Source organism: Falco cherrug, chromosome 5, assembly GCF_023634085.1.
Source record: "Falco cherrug isolate bFalChe1 chromosome 5, bFalChe1.pri, whole genome shotgun sequence".
Taxonomy (NCBI): Eukaryota; Metazoa; Chordata; class Aves; order Falconiformes; family Falconidae; genus Falco; species Falco cherrug.
The window spans coordinates 24,670,715-24,692,627 of NC_073701.1; the positions used below are offsets into that span (position 1 = coordinate 24,670,715).

Genomic DNA, 21,913 nt, shown 5'->3' on the forward strand with positions numbered 1-21,913 from the left:
CATAAGGATGAAATGAACTGCATCCTAGTATCCTGCTCTCCTGTGTTATATTAGCGCGGTCCCTAAACACATCTCTCTGCTTCAGTTCATACATCTGTAAGTTAAAAAAAAAAGCTGTTTGAGAGGAATGTAGAGAGGCTAAATTCATCAGCACTTTGAAATGAACTTGCAGTTCTGGTGTTTTCATTGCAAAATAAGGCCTTTTGCTGGGAAGCATCAATGCAACAGGATAGTCTACTGACAGACTTGTCAGCACTTTTAGTCAGGCTGGAGTACTAGAACATGCATTTGGCTAAACTGTTTAAACAGAATATATTACTTACCATAAATTTTCCATGCTACTGTAACTACAGAAATTGTCTTTCAAAAGCCAAACACGCCTACCTGATCGGCAGGTAGTACAGAGTAGCAGAGTTTCTCTAAAATCTAGAGAATTACACTGATTTTTCTGCCTGAGGATTCCACATAATGATAACAACTTATTTTTCTGCACTGTGACTTGATTCTGGCTGCATACATTTCCATTCCACTGTCAGTTACAGTTGTTTTGGGTTTTTTTCTTTTGCTTAAGTGAAAACTGAGACTTAATTTCAGCTAAGAACAGACATATCAAATTCAACTAAATGAAATGTTGTGGAGGGGAAAGGAAGGGCATTTTGACTGGGGAGAAAAATGAGAAGAAGGGACTGTAGAGCAAAGTGCGAATTTTATCTGAGATATAACAATATCTGCAGCAGCAGCAGTAGCTAGCAGGCACAACTTTCTGGACCTAATCTCTTCAACCATTAGTTTTTCTTCCGTGCGCTCTGCTGCATGCTGGTTGAGAGATGGAGAGATCGGGATCGCTGCTGCAGCTACACAGCCCATGCCAGGAACCTCTTGGTACACTGGCTGCATCACCGTGTCCCAGCCCAAGTGAGCTCATGAGGCTCAGCTGGACTCGGAGACGTAGCACAGACACGTAATGAACACAACTGTCACGGAAAGTCTAAGAGGGACACTTGTTCCATGGACTGCCTGGACAATGAAGAATTGGCGTGCCACCCCCTCTCTCGCCCCCCAGCTGATGCCAAGGCGGCCGGCCGGCTGCTGGCAGATGAATAGTAGGTCTGTTCCAGCAGCTGCGCGTCCCGGTCCAGCGAAGAGAGTCTCTGGGAGCACAGAGTGCCCCACTCCGTGTACCGTCTGCAGAGGAAGAGAGCTGGGGGCAAAAGGATGGCCTCAGAAGGAGAGAACATCAATCTTCAAGTGAGTCCATCTTGGGGAAATACCCGTGGGAGGGAGAAGCGGGAGGGAAGATCCCCAGTTTTGGGGAAAAAATCCACCGCTCCTATCATTCACTCCTCAGTTTTGGCAGCTAATTTCCCTTGAAAACTCAGTGATGCTTTTTTCCTCTGCTCTCCTTTGAAGAAAAGGTAATGGCAGGATCTCTGCACTGTTCTGCCAGGAGCTGTTATGAGCCTTTTTCCAAAAGAGTGAGGGTAAGAGAAGAGGTATTACTAAAAAGAGCTGCTTTTTGGGGGAAGGAGAGGCAGCAGGGGCAGAAGTTAGCCTTCAGCTTTCAGAAGGAGGCAGCACATACTTTACAAGCTGCAAAAATCTGAGCTGTTCCTCATCTCACAAAGCCTTTCTCTGTTTGGCACAAAGTGCTCCCAATCTGGAGAGGAGGAAAAGAAATAAATACAGCAAATGCTGAGGGAGCACAGAGGCCAGAGTTTCCTATGTAGAGTTTATAGGGAAACAAAACTTCTTGGTGAAGCTCTTTCAGTTCTCTGTGTTCCACTTCTGACTGTTTGTGTTTTTTAAGAAGGTTGTTTCTTGTGCTCAGCGTGTGTTCTAGGCAAGGGCAACTGCCCAAGGGTTTGGAAAAAGAAACTATTAGAGATGAAATGGAATCAAAAGCCCAGATCACAAACAGCCATCAAACTTCAGAAGTTCAAGTCCAGATCCACACTTCAGACAACTCTGGAGAAGGGAAGAACATGAAATGTTGGCCAGGGCACAGCTTCCAGCCCTGAGCAGGCTGGCAGCAGGGTACAAATTTTGTAGCTGATTTTTCTGTCTGTGATGATCTTAACCATCCTTAGACTTGAAAGTGGGGAAGTCTACCTGGGGGTTCAATATTTGTTTCTTTGGCCCACGTCAAAGAAACTGAAATGGAAAGATTTGTGCCCTTGGAAATAATCAGTACAATTATGCTTAACTAGAAAGGAGGACTCAGGCACTGCGATCCTGCAGAATGTATCTCCACTGAGAAATGAGGTACAGAGCAGTTTTTGAAGACCTAGGAACAATTATGCTCAGATAAGAGACGTGGCACAGGTAGCTGTGACAGCTGGTGAAAATGCACTCTATTTAGGACTGGGGAATAGAGAGGTTAGGCTTTCCTGGAGCTAGATAATAAGGAGAAAAATACAGAATCAGTAAGCCAGAAACTGGGGGCAAAGGGCAGGGGACAAGAAAATTATGCTAAATAAAAGTCACATTAACTCCTTGAATACTAAATCATTCCACACAATAGAAAGTTTCAGATCTATTGTGGATTTGAAGCCCAGGTTTCATAGATGAAAAAATCAGCTTCACCAATTAAATGCTCATAAACTTCTGAAAAATCCGAGGTTTAAATTTTTCTCTTTCAACCCATCTTGAGGTTAAGTGAAGACCCGAAAGTGGTTCTCAGCATCTTCAATCTTTATGATAGTCAAATAAATAAGCCCAGAAAGTCAAAGGTTCCTTGAGTTACAAAACTGAAAAGAGCCTACCTATCTGTTTTTAGAGGAGGAAGATGTGGAGTGTTTCTATCCATGTCTACACAGGTTGCCACAAGAAAAATCTTGCTACTGACCAGAGATTTTCTTTGTGACACCTTACAGGGATTTCATGAAGTCACTAGACAGCACAAAATATAGGTGAATGCACACCGATTCCTGCATGCTTATGACCAGGAAATACACAGCACTAGCAGGGGAGGGAAAAAGCATTACATATGACCACATAATGTGATGGATGTACTCAATCCCTTAACCAAACTAATAGTAGTTTGATTCAGGCTGCAAAGAAGGTAAAGGCCTAAGCCATAAACAGGCTATGAACTCCTCTAGATTCAATCAGTTCTCTGAAAACTCACAGAGGAGCAGACTGACACAGAAAGCATTGATGCATATGGGCTTGGAACACCGATCATGCAATTAATACATGAATAGGGGGTGACTTTTCCAAGACTCATTTATCAAGGAACAAAGAAAGTTGGGGGTACAAGGTGTCTCATGCGTACCTTTACCATTGTATGCAGTTTGACTACGAGCCAACCACTTTATTCCATAAATGTGACAGCCTAAATGAGCCTTCTTTGAGCTCTCCTGGCTAAGCAGCCTGGCTGCATGGTGCTAATCTCCCCTTGAGCTGAGATGCTTCTCAAGGTTGCTTCTTGAGGCAGAGACACCTTTTACCAACAACAGATCTTTGGTAAGCAATTGATATCATGCATAACCTTGTAGTATGGTAACTTTGATTTGTGCCTTGGTAACTTTGATTTGTGCCTTGGTAGTTTTGAATCACTGTTCAGATGATTGTGCCGTACAGTAATAGAGTGAACCTTGCCAGTGAACTTTGTTAAGTTGCATTTTTACACCACCGTATTAAAACCAGTTTCGCTAATAGCTTTGATGGTGATTCTTTAAGCAATCTAAATCAGCCATTTGCAACAGATTGGCATAATCATCAGGATCCTAAATTGGGATTTGCAACACATAGCTGAGGCAAGCAGAGGGTCCTGGCAATGACGTGACTTGACTAGTGTGAGGTGGTGGGAGGAGTGATTAGTGGTGGAGAAAAAAAAGAAGTCTTTCAGTTGAAAGTACATTTAAAAGCCTCTTTTGAGTCCCTGCTCTGAGCACTGAATGCAGAGCAGGTGTCATCTTGGAAGTTTCCAGCTGTGGGTTTATGAAGAGCTTGTGGGAATGTGCACTGCACACTCTGGGGTGGTAACGCATGACTCACACCTCCTCAGAAAGCTCCTGGGTGGACTAGCAGGAGCAGTCATGAGAGTTAACTATGATACAATACAGAAATAGGAATTTTTATGTATAGGAAGAGGGTCCTGTGCCCAAAGCACTTGCACAGTACCTGCTGGCATTTCTTATACAACATGTGCGTGGCCACCCTAAACAAGTAACAACAGAATGAAAACAATGTGATTCTCTGGCCTAGCATAGGAGAGAGCTAGAAGAGGCAATCAAGATTTAAGAAGGCTCTAAAGAGAACTGATCAGTCCCCAACTTTTTTGCTTATTCTAAAACATGAGAACAGGAGCTCACTTAGCAAAATTGAAAGTCTTCATAACAGGAGACACTCCCTCAGCCAGCTTGTCATCAGCCTGTGAAATTTGCCATCTCCTGGACGAAGTTAGAAGGTCAAATGTTGGAGCAAACATTGAGAAGAGGTCGGGAGGTCCAGTAACAATATTTACAGTTAGGCAAGCTAAAAAAGGTACTTTTAAATCCCATAAGCCAATAGCAGGATAAAAATAAATATGCTTTTCAGTTCCCTACAGGCAACGGCACAATTGCTGACCAGACTACGAGTGATACCGTGCATTAGGGAAGTTATACACCAATTGTCTCTAAGTGAGACCTAGGACTCCTTTTTAACAGTAAGAAGTATCTCCTGTTAATCCACTTTCTCCCTCACAAAAATTCTCTTTTATGTGTGTTTCAAAGAAGTTTGTTTTCCAGTTGTGACTTCTAGGAAGACCAATAAAACCTCAAACTATGCACAGAAAGATGTAGAAAGGAAATTGTGCTGAAGTGAAAAAGCAAGCCACAAGGCTGTAGAGCAGCCTCACCAGATCTATGCCAGCCAGCACAAAAGATAAAACTTGAATTTAAATCTTTTAATTAAAAAGATTAATTTACCTATAAAAAAATAAAACTTCAATGTCAATTAATTTGAATTATGCATTTTTCTTCCCAGACGTCTTTATTTGTGGCTTCAAAGTGAAACTTTCATCTTCCCCTGTTAAGCATCTGCCATTAAAAAGAAACCAGGCAGGCAGACCAGTAACCTGATGAGATATAACAGAGTGCTTCCTGAGATAGCTGGGATCAGAAAAACACATTTGGGATAGAAACAAATAAAACAACCCAACAAGATCCCATCACCAATTTCTTTTAACTTCAGGAAATAAAGCTTTACAAATTAGAAAAGAAGTATGGCTTTGACAGTCACACTCTGGCTGATTTATCTGCACTTCTTTATGCTATTATTCCCCTGACTCTCGCCTCCAACCCTTCCATAGAGATTTGCAGGGGGGGAGAGAGGAGGAGGGAGCCATACAGGACAGTTCTTTTCAGTAGCAAAAGACCCATAAAATCTGTTTAGCTGTGTACCTCAGCTGCTGCAGTTCATGATCTGGCATCTTAACACAACCCCGTTTCATCGGTGATTTAAGCTAACGTACCAGACTTTGAATGGGAAAGACTGAGACAACATCCGTTCCACCACTCCCACCATGGCAGCAGTAACCAGGGGAAAGTCAGAGGATGGCTGAAATCAGTAACACTCACACATTATTGCTATGGCTAAGTCTGTCAGACCCCGAGATGAATATTCCAGAACAGAGCAAAGATTGGGCCTGACACGAAATGGCTCCAGAGTTTTATTAGGTTTGTAGTTTTATATTTTCTTATTCATGCATGGGTGTTATGTTCTGTATAAATGGGTGTTTAAGGGACATGCACCAGATGAATGTCATCCATATTTGTATTGCAAAAGAGGCTATATATTGTATGATGCGTCTTTCTTTTTGTAGTTTCTTAGTCTTTGGATAAAAAAATTTACAGTCCTCTGGGATGAGAAGCAAAAATAATACCTCACCATTTAGGGAATCATTCATACATCAAAAGTAAAAAGAGTAAACAGATAAAATAATCATTCTGGAAAGCAGACCCTACTCTGAAAATTTTTGGCAGAAACTGGTGAATACTTTGCATGCAAAATACATCTGCAGAAATAAAGACAGGTTTACAAGCAACTTGCAAGGAAAAAAGATTTAAAATAATTGGATAGTTTACTTCCAGTGCTCAGTTTTTTACCAGATCTACAGCAGGAAGATTTTAGACAGGCAGATAAATAGAGCTAGCTATAGGCATGACAGTGCGGACTTTTCTGAAATACCCACAAAACAAATGGAAAGTCCCACTTACCACTGTAAATCCCATCTCCCACATCCCACCTTCAGTCTAGGCTTAATGAGGGGATGCAAGAAGTGTGTTAACAACTGGGTTAGACTTTGGAGTTTGTGTTTTTTTGTGGCTTTAATGTGTGCCTTGAGGCTGTGATGTGCTTACAGGTTCTTGGTTTTTTTGTGGGTTTGGTTTTTTTTATTTGCTGGCTTCTGCAGCAACAGCCAGTTTGTGCTTTCCAGTGCTGTAGAACCTTTACTCTCCTTCAGTGATTTCCTAGAACAGTGTCAGTCTGATATCACCAACCATGGGGCAGTGTCCTTGCCCCAGTGGACTTCAGTAGCGTTGCTTGGGTTCTGTAATTTGGCCCGGATATTGACAGTCTGCATTGAGAGAGAGAAAGCCTTTTGGAAAGAAAATCTCAAGTGCTTACAAAAGAGCTGCTCCTGTGACATGCCTGTATGGTGTGTGCAACTCAGCCATCCAGAGTTTAAGGAACTTGTCTCACTGTATTTTTAACTAAACTAACCCTGTTACTACAGCCCCTCAAACAGGATCCCACTCCTCGTTCCCAGAGGTGCACTACACCATGTGTGGCATTCATTTGACCCTGGTAAAGCTGGTTGAGAGAGCTAAACTCGGAGGAAACTAACCACTTTTTGGCAGGGTTAGTGTTCTGGTTTGCTGTCCTGCAGTGAATCATACAACCGCCAATGACTAAGATTGTGTGGCCATGAGAGCATGCAGAGGCAGCAGGATCTCTCGTTTCAGTGGCAGCTACCCCTCGCTTCAGATGAGTTAGATGAAGGTCCAAGCCTGGGTCTAGCCAGTGGAAGAAGCAGGGAGGGCCCGAACAGTAGCGATGATTGCTCTCATTAGCGGATATCACTCAGACTGCAAGATTTTGGACTGCTACCTGAGAGTAAAGCCTTCGCAGGGCTAGCTAGAGGCTTAGGCAAGAGATTCACTATGCCATAGTTAGTTAAAAGGCAGGTGTGAACCAGGATATGATGCTTTGGAGCAAGAATGATCCTATGCGCTTCTCCCCCAGCCACAGGGACCTGCAAGTCTGATAGCATTACCTGTGCTGGTCCCAGGAACCAGTAACACACACTAGAAGACAGACAAGTGTGATCACAACATGTTGAAAAGGAGACTTTTCCTTACAGACAGTACTGATTGGTCCTTTGTTCTATAGTCAGATGTAGTGTTTTTTCTCTCCCCTATACATTCCTCCTGCCTGCTCTACCTGGACACGGCCAGCCTTCCCACTTCGGGTGAACATTCACTTATGCCCTTCCCAAACGTGGGGATGGTATTTTTCATCTTGAGGAACTGGACCACAGGTTTTAGGGTATTTGGGGGAAAATGAGGCACATATGGAGTCACATATATCCTTGGAGTTATCCCACAGAACTCAGACGCCTCACACCAGAGGCTGGTCTGCTCCCTCATATCCCACCTTGTTGAGGGATGGTGAAAGAAAAGTATCAATGTCTTTCGGAGAGAGCAAGCCTGGCACCATGCTGTGTACTGGACAGGCCATGTCCATGGCGAAACCCTGCATGTGAAGGTAAAGAAGGGAAAGAGGAGAAAGGGGCTGTTGATAGAGAGTATATCATATAGTCAGTTAGCTGGACTGACCCATTGGGCAGTGAATCCGCTCTCACTGAAACAATAGTTTCCTCCCAAAAGAGTCCTCCCACAGAAGAATACAAGGGACTGCTGTTAAATGGGATTCTTCTACTGGGTTCAGGGTTAAGGTAGGATTAAGATAGCCCTGCAGCAGAAAAAAAAGGCAATGATGTGCTGTTAGAACAGTCATTTCCTCAGATATATCTAAAAAGTTGCCCACCAAGTGCTATAAACTACAGAAAAGAGGCCGTGCTGCCAGAGGACACTGACTGCAGATCATTCAGGCCTTGGGCCTGCTGAGGGCGAAGCTGCCGTATGAGTGGTGCCACCTCTTTGGCCTCACAGGGATGAGGCATGCCCAGACCTCCCTGGGCTGCATGAGAGGCCATGTGGCACCAGACATAGGAGTTTCACTCAGACCTGGGGCTGCCATAACAGTACATAACAGGACATTTTCCCCCACTGCCTTGTAGGGCTGGTTCATTGAAGACCAGAGTGCACAGCACCTTGCCTCCATGTCCAATAACCACAGAGGAGCCAAAGCTCTGGTCACAGCTAGAAACGCTCAAAGTTGCAAGGGAGGGGAAATGGGCTGTATAAAAGTTACCTGAGGAAGCCCAGACATTTTTGAAGAGGAGATTGGGAGGGCAGGAGTCACTTGAGTTGGGGGGTGCTGCCACCTCTCTTGAGGTAAGGGGAGAGGACCCCAGAGGCTGGCAGCTACAGAAGTTTATTAATTATAACAGATTTCTGTGCCTACTTTATAAAGCTCATACGACTGAAGCAGGAAGAGCAGAGAGGGAGCAAGGCCCAGGAGGCACATGGTCTCCCTGCAGGGGTGGGGAAGAGGGTTAAGTGCCACAGGATCTGAGATAACAAGATGGTGCCTGTGCAGCGCCAGAAGCTGAAGGGACACTCAGGGCCTTCCACGGTAGGGGCCCCACACCCCACTGAGAGTGGTAGCAAGTCAGTGTGGCTACACTCCGTTCAGAGGACAAGGTCAGCCAGCAGCCACACGAAACCATCCCAAGACAACCCTCCTGCCGCCCCCATGCTGCACCGCCAGCTTGGCCTGTCCTGCTCACAACACCTGCATATCCACCACCAGTGGGACCCCTGTCCCCTCATTCCACCATCTTCTCCTCAGCTACAACCTTTAGGGGCACCATCTCTCACCAGATACTTCTTTTACACATTGAGATACAGATACATCTCACCCACACTGCATCTTACAGATCTGAGTGCACAAGGAGTGCTTTTTAGTTAGTAAGTAATTATAAACCTGATTATGGTGGTGGCAACACACAGTTCTCCTGGCTGGCCAACAGCAAAACTTCACACTGAGGCATCTTTGTGAGTGGGAGTCCTCTGCAATGTGAAGTACCCATTAAACCATGGCTAAACGGATTTTTGTGTCTTTTGCCAAAAAGTTGCCTCCCTCAGCTTCATTCCAGCCCATGCCTGAGGACTGAACCATGCACCTGCTTTACTGCTCACCCTCAGCTATCAAACAGGTATAGCACCTCCACTCATTTAACCACTAAAATGGAAGCTTTCAGCTCAAGTCACCATTTCTTAGTCTTTCCTGAAAAATATGAGTTAATTTGTTGTTTCTCTTCTGAGAACCAAAAAAGGGCGATGCTCCATGCATACAATAACAACACACAGAATTATGAGCTTCTCCAAGTACAAAGGGGTACATGAGCATTTTGACTGCCATTTCCCCATCCCTGGCTTATGAGTCAAATGTTTATAAAACTCTCTCTGAGAAAAGGCAATACAAGAAATGAGCTCCGCTACTGTAATCTAGACTGCCCCAGGTATGTAAACACATAACAGAAACATTTGAATTGGACACCAGAATGATGGAAAAGCTGCAAGATTCACATCACCAGTTACCATACACCTTGACATACTCCTTTGAACCAGGCGAGTTATAATTCCTTGTCAAATTATATGAATCAGATGTGTGACTCTCTAATTACAGCTGTGAAAACCATTATACTCAGGATCTTAAAACTTTCTATTCAAAATAACCCTTGAGGAAGAAATTTCTCACGAAGCTGCTTGGTCAAGGTTCATCGAGTGCTGGAAATTCTGGGGGAATCCTGTCAGGAGATTTAGAGAAATGAGAACAAGCAAATGAGGTGAGGTACCGATATGTGGATTGTTCAGGCTCTTTTTTTTTTAATTTAGGGTTTTAATTTTTGTGGATATTTATGCATATTTTCAGCAGTTCTATTTTTGCACTCACACAACTCCAAATAATATTTTTGGGAATTAAAAAAAAAAAAAGTCCCAAATTCACCACAGACTTTAGTTATGTAAGAAAAATAACTGCTCCTACCAAGCTAACAAGAGCTAAAGAGCAACCAATCATTCTTCTGTAACCTGTTTTGCTGAAGGAATGTTTCTTCAGAAAATAACAACACAACAATACTCTGTACTCTGACAGGACTTGTGTGAGAACAAAGTTCTGCTGTCCCTAGTTCTCCAAGCATTGTATAAATATCAGTGAATTTAATTTCACAATCCCCACATGGAGCAAGAGGTGTTTTCCTACCTATTTTACAGATATTAAGTCAAGACAGAGATGGTTAAATGACCACTGATGCACTCAAAGACACACAAGTAGAAAGTGAGTGACAGAAGCAGGAATGAAAGACTGAGCATCTGTGTTTGGATGGGTGGATTGCCATGGAGCAGCAGTGTGTTCTGTGGTTTCATCTCTGCTTCTCACTGACTAAATGCTTAATCTCCACTATTTTTTTGAAGAAATTGTTAAATATTGTTTTATTTAGTCATCAGAAATCACTCTGTTACTTCACACAATGTAAAGAAGAACATTAACTGAAGCTGTCAGTAAGAGATGATACACAGTTACTTCCCTGCTGAATGTACTTCAGCATCAACTGGAAACAAATTTTGACACACTTTCCAAAGTTCAGGCGCATAGCTGTGTTTGCACCTCTTTCTTGATGGAGCTAGAGTCATGCTCAGCCATGTTGGTATAGGAAGCAAACCCCAGAGCCGAAGCAAAACAAACTAAATTATATTAAACATAAATTCTGACTCAGAATGACCATACAGGTTCTTGATGCAACTATTCTACTTTAAGTTTGCACCTTTTCTTAGCTGATTCAAGATTAAATGTTCGTGCACATCCCTGTGTGATTTCAGGTTGTGGTCACACATATTTTGCTGACTGGAGCTGAAGCACTGGAGGGGGGAGGTTCATCTTCACCACCACTCTCAATTATTATTGCTGCCTCAGTGTAACTGCTCAATCACTCTATCAAGACTGTCTGGGCTAGGAACCCTCCATTACTAAAGTGTCTAAACTAATCCAGAACACTGTGAAAGAACTTATTTAGGGAATATGCAATTAAATCTTCTAAGGAAGAATTAAGTCCCCTGACTTCACAAGTCTGGACAGAGACAGAAATAGCAGCTCATTTAGATAGGCCTTCATCCATCTTATTGCAATGGGATAATTGTTTGCATACTTGGATCTTGGCTGGTCATGTTAGCTGAAGATCTAGTTCTTCTGGGATGATCAGAAGACCATGAGATACACAATCTGGGTTCTTCTTAACTTAGATGTGAAGAATAAGGAAAACAAACACAAATACAATAAAAAAATATTCCTTCGTAACATAAACGTGGGTTTTTTTCATCTTTTGTCCATAGTGATACCTTGACTGGCAATCCACACTGATCAGAGAGACATCCAGCAAAGGATTAATATGCTACAAGAAAATATAATATGCTGCTGTTTTCTTTTAACAGAAACAGATCTGAACTCCATCTTCATGTGCTAGATTCTTGGGAGCTGATTCTGGACCAGCTCCTTAGCCAGCCCCCATTTTTGGCATGCAGCTGTGAAAAAGTTGCCGAAGGGAGTTGTGTCAAAGGGCTTTTGCTTTGCTCTTAATGGCTCCACGTACAGTCTGAAGGAATCTGAAACGCTCACGAAATGTGGTTTCCCCTCTGGTGTTTGCTGTTCAGCTGGCTCAGCAGCTCAACCATTTAAAACCATTGTGAGTGGATTTAGCACTTGTGAAATAATGCTGGCCTATTCAGATTCAGACAGGGATGGCAAAGTCCACCAGCACAATAAAAGCCCCTCTCCCCTCCTTCTCAGATGAGGATCCAGGATGCAACAGAGTTTGAGGGAGAAGACTACTCCTATCCAGGTGCAGCTATACAAATCTTGGGGAAAAGAGATAGGGGCCTACCAAAATAAAAAAACTAACACATGCACAGAGGAGCCAGTATCTTCATCGTGCCAGAAAAAGAAAAGAAAAAAAAACAACCCACAAAACAAACACACCAAAACCCGACTACTTCAGTATAGGAAGCAAATAATGAAGGAGAGGAAAAAAAAACCAAACCAGGAGTGCAGCCCCAGAAGAGAGCTCCAGTGAAGTGTGATCCACAAAACAGGTTATGAATGTTAGTAAGCAAAAGGGGGATTACAGATACAGAGAACTGAGAGTCCTGGAGGTCTCCATTCCAAGAAACCAGAGAAGATGGAACTCCCCACTTCATCCTAGCCTGAGCAACTAAGTATAGCAAGAGATACGTTTCACATCTGAGCTGATCTAATAATACTAATACTAATAATTCTGCTGAGACCGTGAAAAGAAAGAGATAACTAAAGCTATCTCTGATGTTGACAGCGTTGCAAGCCCACGGTAGATCTGTATCTTTACACAGAGATTTGAACTCAGGACCAGGTTTAGACAGGCAGCTCAAGAGCAGATGGCAACAGGTCTTGGTGGCTACTAATTAGGTTAGCTTTTGGTTAGCGATGTTGAGCTGAGCAGCCCACTGTTTTATTTCCAACCCCCTCTGTGCTACCTTCAGCCACAAGCCTCCAGGCATATCCCTGAGTTATTGGACTCGGTCAGTTTTACAGTATTCACTTTTTTGGGCCATGGCAAAATGGCAGTTCTTTTACAGATTCCCAGGTGGGGGAACAGGCTCAGGGTTCGGATGAGGGCCAGCATGGTGGTGAACTCAGGTGTTTACAGCCAGGGTGGGGCAGGGTCGCTTTAAAGGCTTCCTCTTGCCTTACTCACACAATATACAAACAGGGACATTATCTCTCCTGTGGGAGCAACTGACTCAGATGCTTGGCCAGCTGCAGGGAAAGGTGTCTCTGTAGCCGCCAACAGCTAGCTAAAAAATAAAAAGATGCATCACTTTGTGGCTGCAAGTGATAACAATACATTCCTCTCCATTCTGATCCAAAAGCAATTTTTTTTTTCCTTTGTTCCCCTCCCTGTTTTTTCCTATCTGACGAGAATTTGTTTCTCAGCTAGGAGCCTAGTCTGTCTGTTATTGCTGTGCCTAACATAATTTTTATATTCCTCCCATTTTTTTATTTTACGTATGATGAGATGACTTATGAAAAGTAAAGTTCAGCCAACCAAACCTCAAAGGAGTTATGCAAAAGCAAGTAGCACTGAGCTTTACCATAAGCCTTGTACAATTAACCACGTATGTCCATGGACTTGATAAATCTGTTTATGAAGTACATTGAGGGTATATACTGGTGCAGCTCTGGCTGGAGCAATCTGAAATGATACTGTTCTCAGTGGCTATCCTTCAATCAGAAGACACAATCTCTAGCACTATTCTTGACCTCTCTGAGAAATAAGGGACAGTGCCTAGAGGACTAACTCCTCCAGCTGTATCAGCCATTTCCATACACATGGCACATGACAAAGTACTTCTTCATTTGTTATCATCTGCTTAGTAGGCATAATTGTAAGGCTGATTCAGCAGAAATGAGAGCAACACTTGTGGGACGTTTGTTTTAGGACCAGCAAAATACACAGGCTAAGAGAACACTGCTATTTACTGATCACAATCTTTGTATGGAAAGATCTATATCCTTTGAAGGCTGCCTTCTCCTCTTGGTGCATTGTGAAGGGCAGGTAGGACTCTGTGACTCCTCTTGGTTATGCTATAGATAATATCCTGTGGGCCCAAAACTGTGGGAATATTGTATCTGTTACCAAGCAGCATTCAGTCTGCCTTTTGCCCAAGGCACCTGTATTACGTACACAATCAACGCTAACATGTTGATACCTGTGAGCAAAGGGAAATTCACATTCTGTACTCAAATACTGCAGCAGCCAAGGTGTTAGAAGGATGTATGAAATTAAGGTAGGGAGGGCAGGGAAGGAGAGGAAAGTCTTCACAGCTGCCTTCAAATGTAGTGGGTGTAGCTGAATGAAGGCCTTCAAGGTGGAAGACTGAAGAGGTATCCTTTGAGGCAGTATATTTTCAGAAGGTAGATTACAAGGTAAGACATTTTCAAAAGACCCAATGAAAACAAGAATATTTGGTGCCAGGGTCAAGAACTGAGGAGAACAATTGTAACAATGTCACTAAATGTTTATCTTCTTCTCAAGTAGGGATAAATATAGAACAAGAGTCAGTGGTGATGATGATCATATTAATAAGTGGAAAGAAGTTTCTTTTGCCCATCTTCTCTGGTCATATCAAGCAGCAGCATCGGAATATCAGGGTGCCCAAACAAGATATGAGAAACTGTGAATAAGAAAAAAGGGGAAGACTGGCATTTGGTTGTGTTTTTTCAGAAAAAGACTGTAGTGACTGCACAGAAAAGCACCACAAAACCCCTCCACAGGGCTATTGCACAACACATTGACAATAAAGCTGAGCTTTTCCAATGACAGTGAGCTCTGCTGGAGGAGGCAGAAACCAGAAAAGTGTGATCAAAAGTGAATAAACTATAAGAATAAGCTCCTCCATCACTTCATGCTAGGTATGTATAACTGTTTCAACATACACCTAAAACTGAGAGCTAATATGATCTGCTTCTCTGAGCTCATACCAATTAATGACCATCACAGCCACCATGCTGCCTCAAACACAGGCATCCAGTGCCTAGTCTGCCCCACGTGGTCCAGGGTTTTTTCCCCCTCCTTCTCCCCTAACTCTTCCATCCTCCTCAAACATTCAGGAGTTCATTTGGACACAGCTTTTTGGCTACTCCTTATAAGAATCCAGTGCCAGTACAAAACATGTCTGAACCTCACTTGAAATCCAGGGCATTTGTTCTGCGTTAGCGGTTCCCACATCTTTTGTCCCTTGGTCACCTTGAAATGAGAAACTACAGGATAAACACCAGATAAAGTGACAAAGGAATCATAAGAAACGTCTGTTCCTGCAAAAATTTGTTTCCAGCTCCAGAAACTTGCATGTTCAGTGGCTGAATGCAAATGTGTTTCAGAAGAAGACTACATTTGCAGAATTTGGGCATTCAGTTGTCAGAGAAATGGTTATTCTGCTTTAATCTCCTTCCATTTCTGTTCTGGCCCAGAGGCATTTGCTTCCCCAACACAGTCTCCTAGGGAGGCCTCATTTGCTACACCCCTTCCCAAAGGTCTCCCAAAGCAATGTCTGCTCAGGAGATCTCTGAAAAACACAATTGTCACTAAGGGGATTTGGGCCTCCCTTTAATTTCTGCCATGCTGCACTATAGCTCCTCATTATAAAGTTAGCTCTTAAAGGTTCTTTGTCTCTGCAGGGTTGAAAGTTGCTGACTGAATGTCTGGGCCCAATTTTCCAGCAGTCTTCCTTTAACTGGCCAGTCTCAGCTATGCAAAGTGTTTGCATAATGCTACAAGATCATTCACATCCATCTTATTTAACATTTTGAACTTGTTTTCCAAAGGGGTTAATGAGAAAACAAAACACAGCCGGAATAGTCAGTCACCAGAAAAAAAGTACTAGCTTAATCTTTTAATATAGAGACCGAACAGCAGTTCTTTTCACAGAGGGAAGAGGACTGACATTTTTTTCTAATCTGAGAATGCAGTTCTCAGGGACAGTGTATGAGAAAACAGCAGTAATCTACAGAACACCCAGGAACAGTTGTTGAAAGATTCCCAGGGTGTTACTTTTGGCAGGACATCAGGTTCCAGTGAAACCCACTGAAAACACTAGACTAACAACAATAATAATAATATTTTACACAGATGAAGTGTCTTTCATCTAAGGGTCACAAGAAGGCTTCAGCAAATGGTGAAAGAGCTCCTTGAGGAGGGGTAAATGAAACTGATGCTCTGTAGATGTTGCCACTGATTCACTGATGTAGAAGATAGGTTATTGTGTACAGTGTTAGAGGGTACAGAAAGAAAAGAGTTAACATGTACAGGCAAGCTTGGGAGCATTCTTCGTAGTGAACTTGCATAGACATAGTAACCTATTTTTTAATGTTTTCAGTAAATCAGCTGCTGACATTCCACATACACAATTTGAGCACCTGTACACAAATCAGGTAACCAAAGATTACACTCTGAAAATACACAAAGTACTAGGTGAGTTCGTGCACAGCTACTTGACTCTAATGTGAAATTCTAAATACTATGCTAGCAATTCCTGCTTGGCACGCTCCTGTATGTTTTCTGAGACCAGTCTGGGACTTTAAAAATATGTATAACCATGTACAAGTATATGAAGAGTTAGGGACTAGAAATAAGAGACTGGGGCGGGCCACTTGTGAACTGCTAAAAGTTTTGGATCCAGACCCATACTTTGCACTGTTAGTCCGTCTCTGGGGGAACCATTCCACAGTGCGGCTACCTTTCACAAAACCCAGGATGCTGCATCACTCTGTGCCACATATAAGCCTCAGCCTATACTTCGTATATCATACTGTGAAGTTGATGCTTGTGGTGTTACAGTGGCAAAACTTCCAGTGGAGATACAGCTTCTACTGCATGATTAACCCCTTGTGTGGCTTAATTGGATTGCTAATGAGTTTTTGGCACAAGTATATCATCAAATGTTGCTACACTGACCTTACCTAAGTGACCTTAAGAGGACAACATATATTGAGATAAGTGGTTCCTTTCCTCAGGGTCTCTCAGTGTATATTTCATATGAGGATTACATCTTGCTCTTTGTAGCCATTTCCAGAGTCAACATCACCCTTATTTCCCAGCCCAGCACTCTCATCAGACAGCAAAAGCTGTTGAGAAGTCATTGTGTCCCAAACACACAGAATTCCTACTCATTGTTTACATGAAGGAAATTATGTGAAATAAGTCATGTTTCCTCTGTGTCATAAGGGTAACAACAATAGCAACAAAAGTTTTGTCATGACTCCCCCAGTCTAAGACAATGACTAACAACCAGAAAGATTAGATATCAGGATGATCTAATAGCCTGCTGCTCCCAAAAGAGGGAGGCCCTGAGCCTTTTCAGCCTACGACCCTTTGCTCCTCCTTATCTGCTGCTCCCAGAGACACATCCCACCTTGCCCTTGCACTGGCATTTGCCAAACCCTTCTCACAAACAATTCTGCTCATTAAAGCTGGAGAAAATCGTCTATTTTTCTTTCTTTTTTTTTTTTTTTTTTTTTTAATTTATCTTGGCTTAATGAGCTGAATTGGCTCAGAACAGAATCTTATGAAAGCAAGAGTACAAGAGAACACAAGGCTCGTAGTAAGAGCATTTACTCTGGACTCTTATTAGATCACCATAGCTACAAGGTGTAACCCTCAGAGTTATGCGGAAGACACTGTCTTGCTGATAGCTTCACTTTTTCGTATAGATGACCATAGCCAGTTTCTAACATAATTTGGTCAAATCAGGAAGGGGATTAGCAGAATAACTGGTGTAATTCAGAAGCTGTATTTGGGTACAAATGCAGAACAGAGAATAATTCTGGCCTCTTAGAGCTGTGCCATGCAATACCACAAAAGAATGAAGAGGGGCAATTAGAACTGATGACACACAACTGGAATAGCTTTTATGGGTTGAACATACCATGATGGCAAGGCATCACAGCCACCAAGAGCTGCACAATGCTTTACTCACTATCAGATATACCCACATGTCTTCCCTGTGGTTTGAAACAGCATCTATCACTGGGCTAAAACATACAGAAGCACACTAAGCATCATGAGTCACTGCAGAATTCAAGTCCATTTTCTCCATCCAGTTTTGCTTGCCCTGGACCCAGAGGGCACCTTGTCAGAATCCTTAAAGAATCTTCAACTCCACCCCCAGTGGAATGTCTTCACCTCCCTATAGATGCGTGTGCATTTGTTCCTTTCATCACTCAGTTTCTGCACAGAGATGTGTAACTGCTATCATTGGACACAGGTTAAAGGTTTACAAATTGGTCTTAACAGCTGTATTTGGAAGCTAAGTTCTGAGAAAGTGAACTATTCTCATCTTTCCAGATTCTGGTTTTGAACAACCCCATAGTTACAGTCAGAGATTTAGAGAGATTTTTGTAGCATTAAAAGAATGGTTTGGAATTTCTCGTCCAGCCATCTGCCCTCAGACTTAGCAGATGACTCACTAGCACTCACCTCCATTTGTTACTGAGCTAAAACTTTTATCTCCTCAGCTTCTTGCAACTTCCACTCTATCTTTTCAGGAGCAGAGCCTGTTGTAATATGAAAGAACAAATAATGGGGGAAGTGCAGCTCAGAATTCAAGTTTTCAAAAGTGCTTGTGCTAAATTGCAGCTGAGCTAATATGCACGTATGCACAGAGGCATTTGCACACATAAATCACTGCTTGCTTACATCTGGCACACACGAAGAACACACTGTTTGGCACACTTTAAATGTGCTTCAACTACTGGACTGCATTCAGGTCTGCAGATAATTTTGAAAAAGCTTCTTTGTAGTCAGGAGACACAAAACCTTACTGAGTGTTTTGCTAATATTCTTATGTATCAAAGATGCTCACTGTTGCCTGCCATTTCCTGATGAAGTTTCTGCAGCCTTGCATTGATGAGATTATCAAAATAGGTGCTTTTCATTCTCGGGAAGTAGAAAACTATCTCCGTATCTCAGATGTTACTTGTTTACCCTGCTCAAGTTTGAAGCAGTACTTACAAGCAATCACAGTTCCTGAGCTTACTGCATAGTTTGACCAAACTCCAATTTCAAGGAAAGCAGCTACCTAAAGCAGCAAGTAGTTATACCATCTTATTCAGATCAAATAGTTTATTGCAGTCTCACAGAAGCTGCTCACCATTTTGCTTGTGCATTCAGCCCCAACTATGGAAGATACGGCCAGAGAAGTCTGAGGTAAAAATAGGTGCCACACCTAAACCGTTCTTACTGCCTTGTACCAGATTAAGGGTACATCAAGTACATTTTCCAGAGTGGTTTGTGAGAACCCATTAGTCAGTACAACATTGATCATAGTTCTTTACACTGTATTTTTTTCCCCTGTGAGTTGCTCAGATTCCTTCTGGGTCCTAAATGACAGCTTTTGAGAAAGCAGTATTTTTTTTTTACTCCTAACCTGGAAATTTACTATCTGCTCAGAACTGCTTTTGAGTTATGCAAGTCCAGATCTGTACTCCTTTCATAATCATCTACCATGGTAACAAATAGGGCAGCACTATGTCTGGTCCCTCAAGCTCTGTACTTGTGCCAAAGGTAACCAGTTATACTAGCATAATTAATTTTGATGCATTAATAACACAACAGCTTTTGTCTTTACCAGCCAGCATATTTGCCAGTAAGATTCATCAGACATAATTTAGCAAAGTCCTTTCCTCTGTTAACAGGGAGAACAATCCCTGAGTTTAAAGAACAGGGGAGGCATCTTCATTTAGGGATTAATCATCACTTTATAACTCCTGCAAAATTCACACTCCAGGCTCTGATTTAGTTACACACAATAACTGTGGCTTGCTAATTAAGAACAACATGGATATTAACCTTTCTTCTTTTAGGTTCTTGAATTGCTGATTTAAAACTTCTCGAGTGTGAGAAATGTTTCTAAATATCTGAGGTGTGAAATAGCAAGGACATTTGCATCTGCAGCCAAACCGACAGAGGCTGGAAAGAAAGGCATGATTTACATTCAGTACCTCAACCTATAACCTGGAGGACATCTGGAACTCTTCAAACACCAACCTCCACTCTATGAAAGAGGGACTCCTCTCCTGTGGGTACAAAGCAGATTCACCCTTTGACTCTATTTGTTGTCACTGAGGGAGCTTTAGCTTGAAATTATCCATTCCCTCCTATGACTTGTGTATGACGCAAAGCAAGAAGTACTCCAGAGACATGTGAAGCTGACACTTACAAAGCCTTTCTGAACTCATTTGAAGTCTTGTCTTGGACTTTCACTGGAGTACCTAACAGGTACTCTTGCTTTTCAGTTCATGTAGGTTTTCCCAAAGATCTTGAGACACTCTCTATTGTAAACTGAGATGAAAAGAAAATGGTTTCTGCATCTTACTTAAGAAAAAAAAATAGTTCATTTTTTATTTCCAAAGTAGATCTCAATTACTCATTTGTCAATCCCAATAAAGCTACTCTTATAGTAGAAGGAAGATAATTTACAAGGTTCAGTCCACCACATCTACTGGATGTTAGTCTAGTCCTTTACGAGTGGAGTTTGATAGTGTTTCTGAATGGCTGGCATCATGGGATGATACATCATCTTAGCTTAAGACATTTCTTCTGATCATATACTATTAAAAAATATGTGATTAACTTTTACTTCAGTGCTCTATAAAAATTTTTTATTTTCCTGATTCCTTTGAACCTGAACTGGATTTGATAGCAGGTTTGAATTATGAAATTTTATGCCAACTTTGATTCAGTTGCATCAATAGCCTTGAATTTTCCCCAGACTTTCACTTTGTTCACTCCTTTAATGCTACCAAGACTTGGTAATCCCTTTGTAAGTGCAGAATTCCTTTCTTAAGGGAGGGGGAAGGAAAAAAGGATTAAAAGCACACAAGATAACTTGCTGTACTAAATCAAAGCTTTCAAGAAAACGTGGCAGAGATGTAAAGAGGAGGCTATGAGAACCCTGGAGGCAGTGGCAGAATGCAGCATGTGCACAGGAGCACAGCACCAGTTGGGGCAGGCCTGAGGGCAGACATTAGGCAAATTAGGCATATTCAACCATGTCCCCATCATGAGAGGTTTCACAGGGAACCACATGACTCTCTTCCTATTGACTGTGATGAAGGGATTCTGAAGGTAGATAGTTAAATCATTTCAGCTGGGACATCTTCAGTGCATTCACACTGGAAAGGTCTACTCTTTCTGTTTCCTCAGTGTCAAGACACAATAGCACGTTGACTGAAAACTCGTTCTAAAGATGATTGTGGTATGTAGGGGTGATGGGGGGAAATGGTCGTGGGGCAGAGTCTACTTTATTACTCAGGGACTTTCAGGTACATCTGCAAGACATGCACATTGCATAGCCCCATGCTGCGGTAGCAGAAACTGTTTGGGGGGTGGGTGGCGTCTTTGGAATAGAAAAAAGTGAATAGAATGAAAACCATTTGTATTGGATGCTACTATTAGATTTCATTGTGGTCTTTCTTTCTGTGGGATCCTGGATTCCCAAAGGAAAAGAATTGCCAGGAAGGTCCTTTCTGTGCATTTTCCAGGTGGCTACAATAACTTCTTACATATGGAGATGTCATTTCCACAATGCAGTGATTTCTCAGTTCAAGGATATATTCCAGAAAGTACAGACTTGCCAACTGTCCAGAAACACTAGGTAGTCCAAATGGGGCTGCTTCTTCATTTAACTGTCAAATTTATAGCTGATGTAAGAAGTGCCTTCTCTGTTTTCCTCTCCATTTCTAGATGTATTCCAAGGGATTAAATGCAGTTTTAAAAGCACTTATGATCTGTTAGCAGTAGTAGCCATCTCTTACCCTAGCTGTAGCTGGAAAAGCTACAGTGATTTTGCTAACATTCCAGTGAACTGATTATTCAGAGAGGGTATTTTTGATAGCAAGCCCTTAATTCTTCATCCTGTAGACCCAGCTGGTCCACAGAGACTGACATCATTTGACCACAAAATATAAGATACTAACCACTTCAGCTTTTGCCAGAGTATAAATTGATAGCTGAGCACTGATTAAAATTTCTTTTGGAATTTGTGTCCACTATATATGCTATTATTCACCAGTGGCATGCATTCAATGTCTCTACGCAATTAGCCAGTAGGGTTTTTTTCTATGGATATATTTGCCAAGATGAAAAACCAGAAAATATTTAAACCATTTCTAGTGTGTTTCCAACTGCTGAACTATGTTTTCTGAACCA

General features: G+C 42.2%; 1 protein-coding gene across 1 annotated transcript in view; it reads left to right on the plus strand.

Moving 5' to 3' along the window:
• The first annotated feature begins 1,113 nt into the window (after nucleotides 1–1,113).
• Nucleotides 1,114–21,913, plus strand: part of NINJ2 (ninjurin 2) — a 49,782-nt gene continuing 28,982 nt past the window's right edge. Inside the window, exon 1 of the mRNA XM_005440849.3 lies at nucleotides 1,114–1,248. Within this exon, the coding sequence (XP_005440906.2) occupies nucleotides 1,216–1,248 (33 nt within the window). The 5' untranslated portion in view covers nucleotides 1,114–1,215. The remainder of the gene's footprint in view (nucleotides 1,249–21,913) is intronic.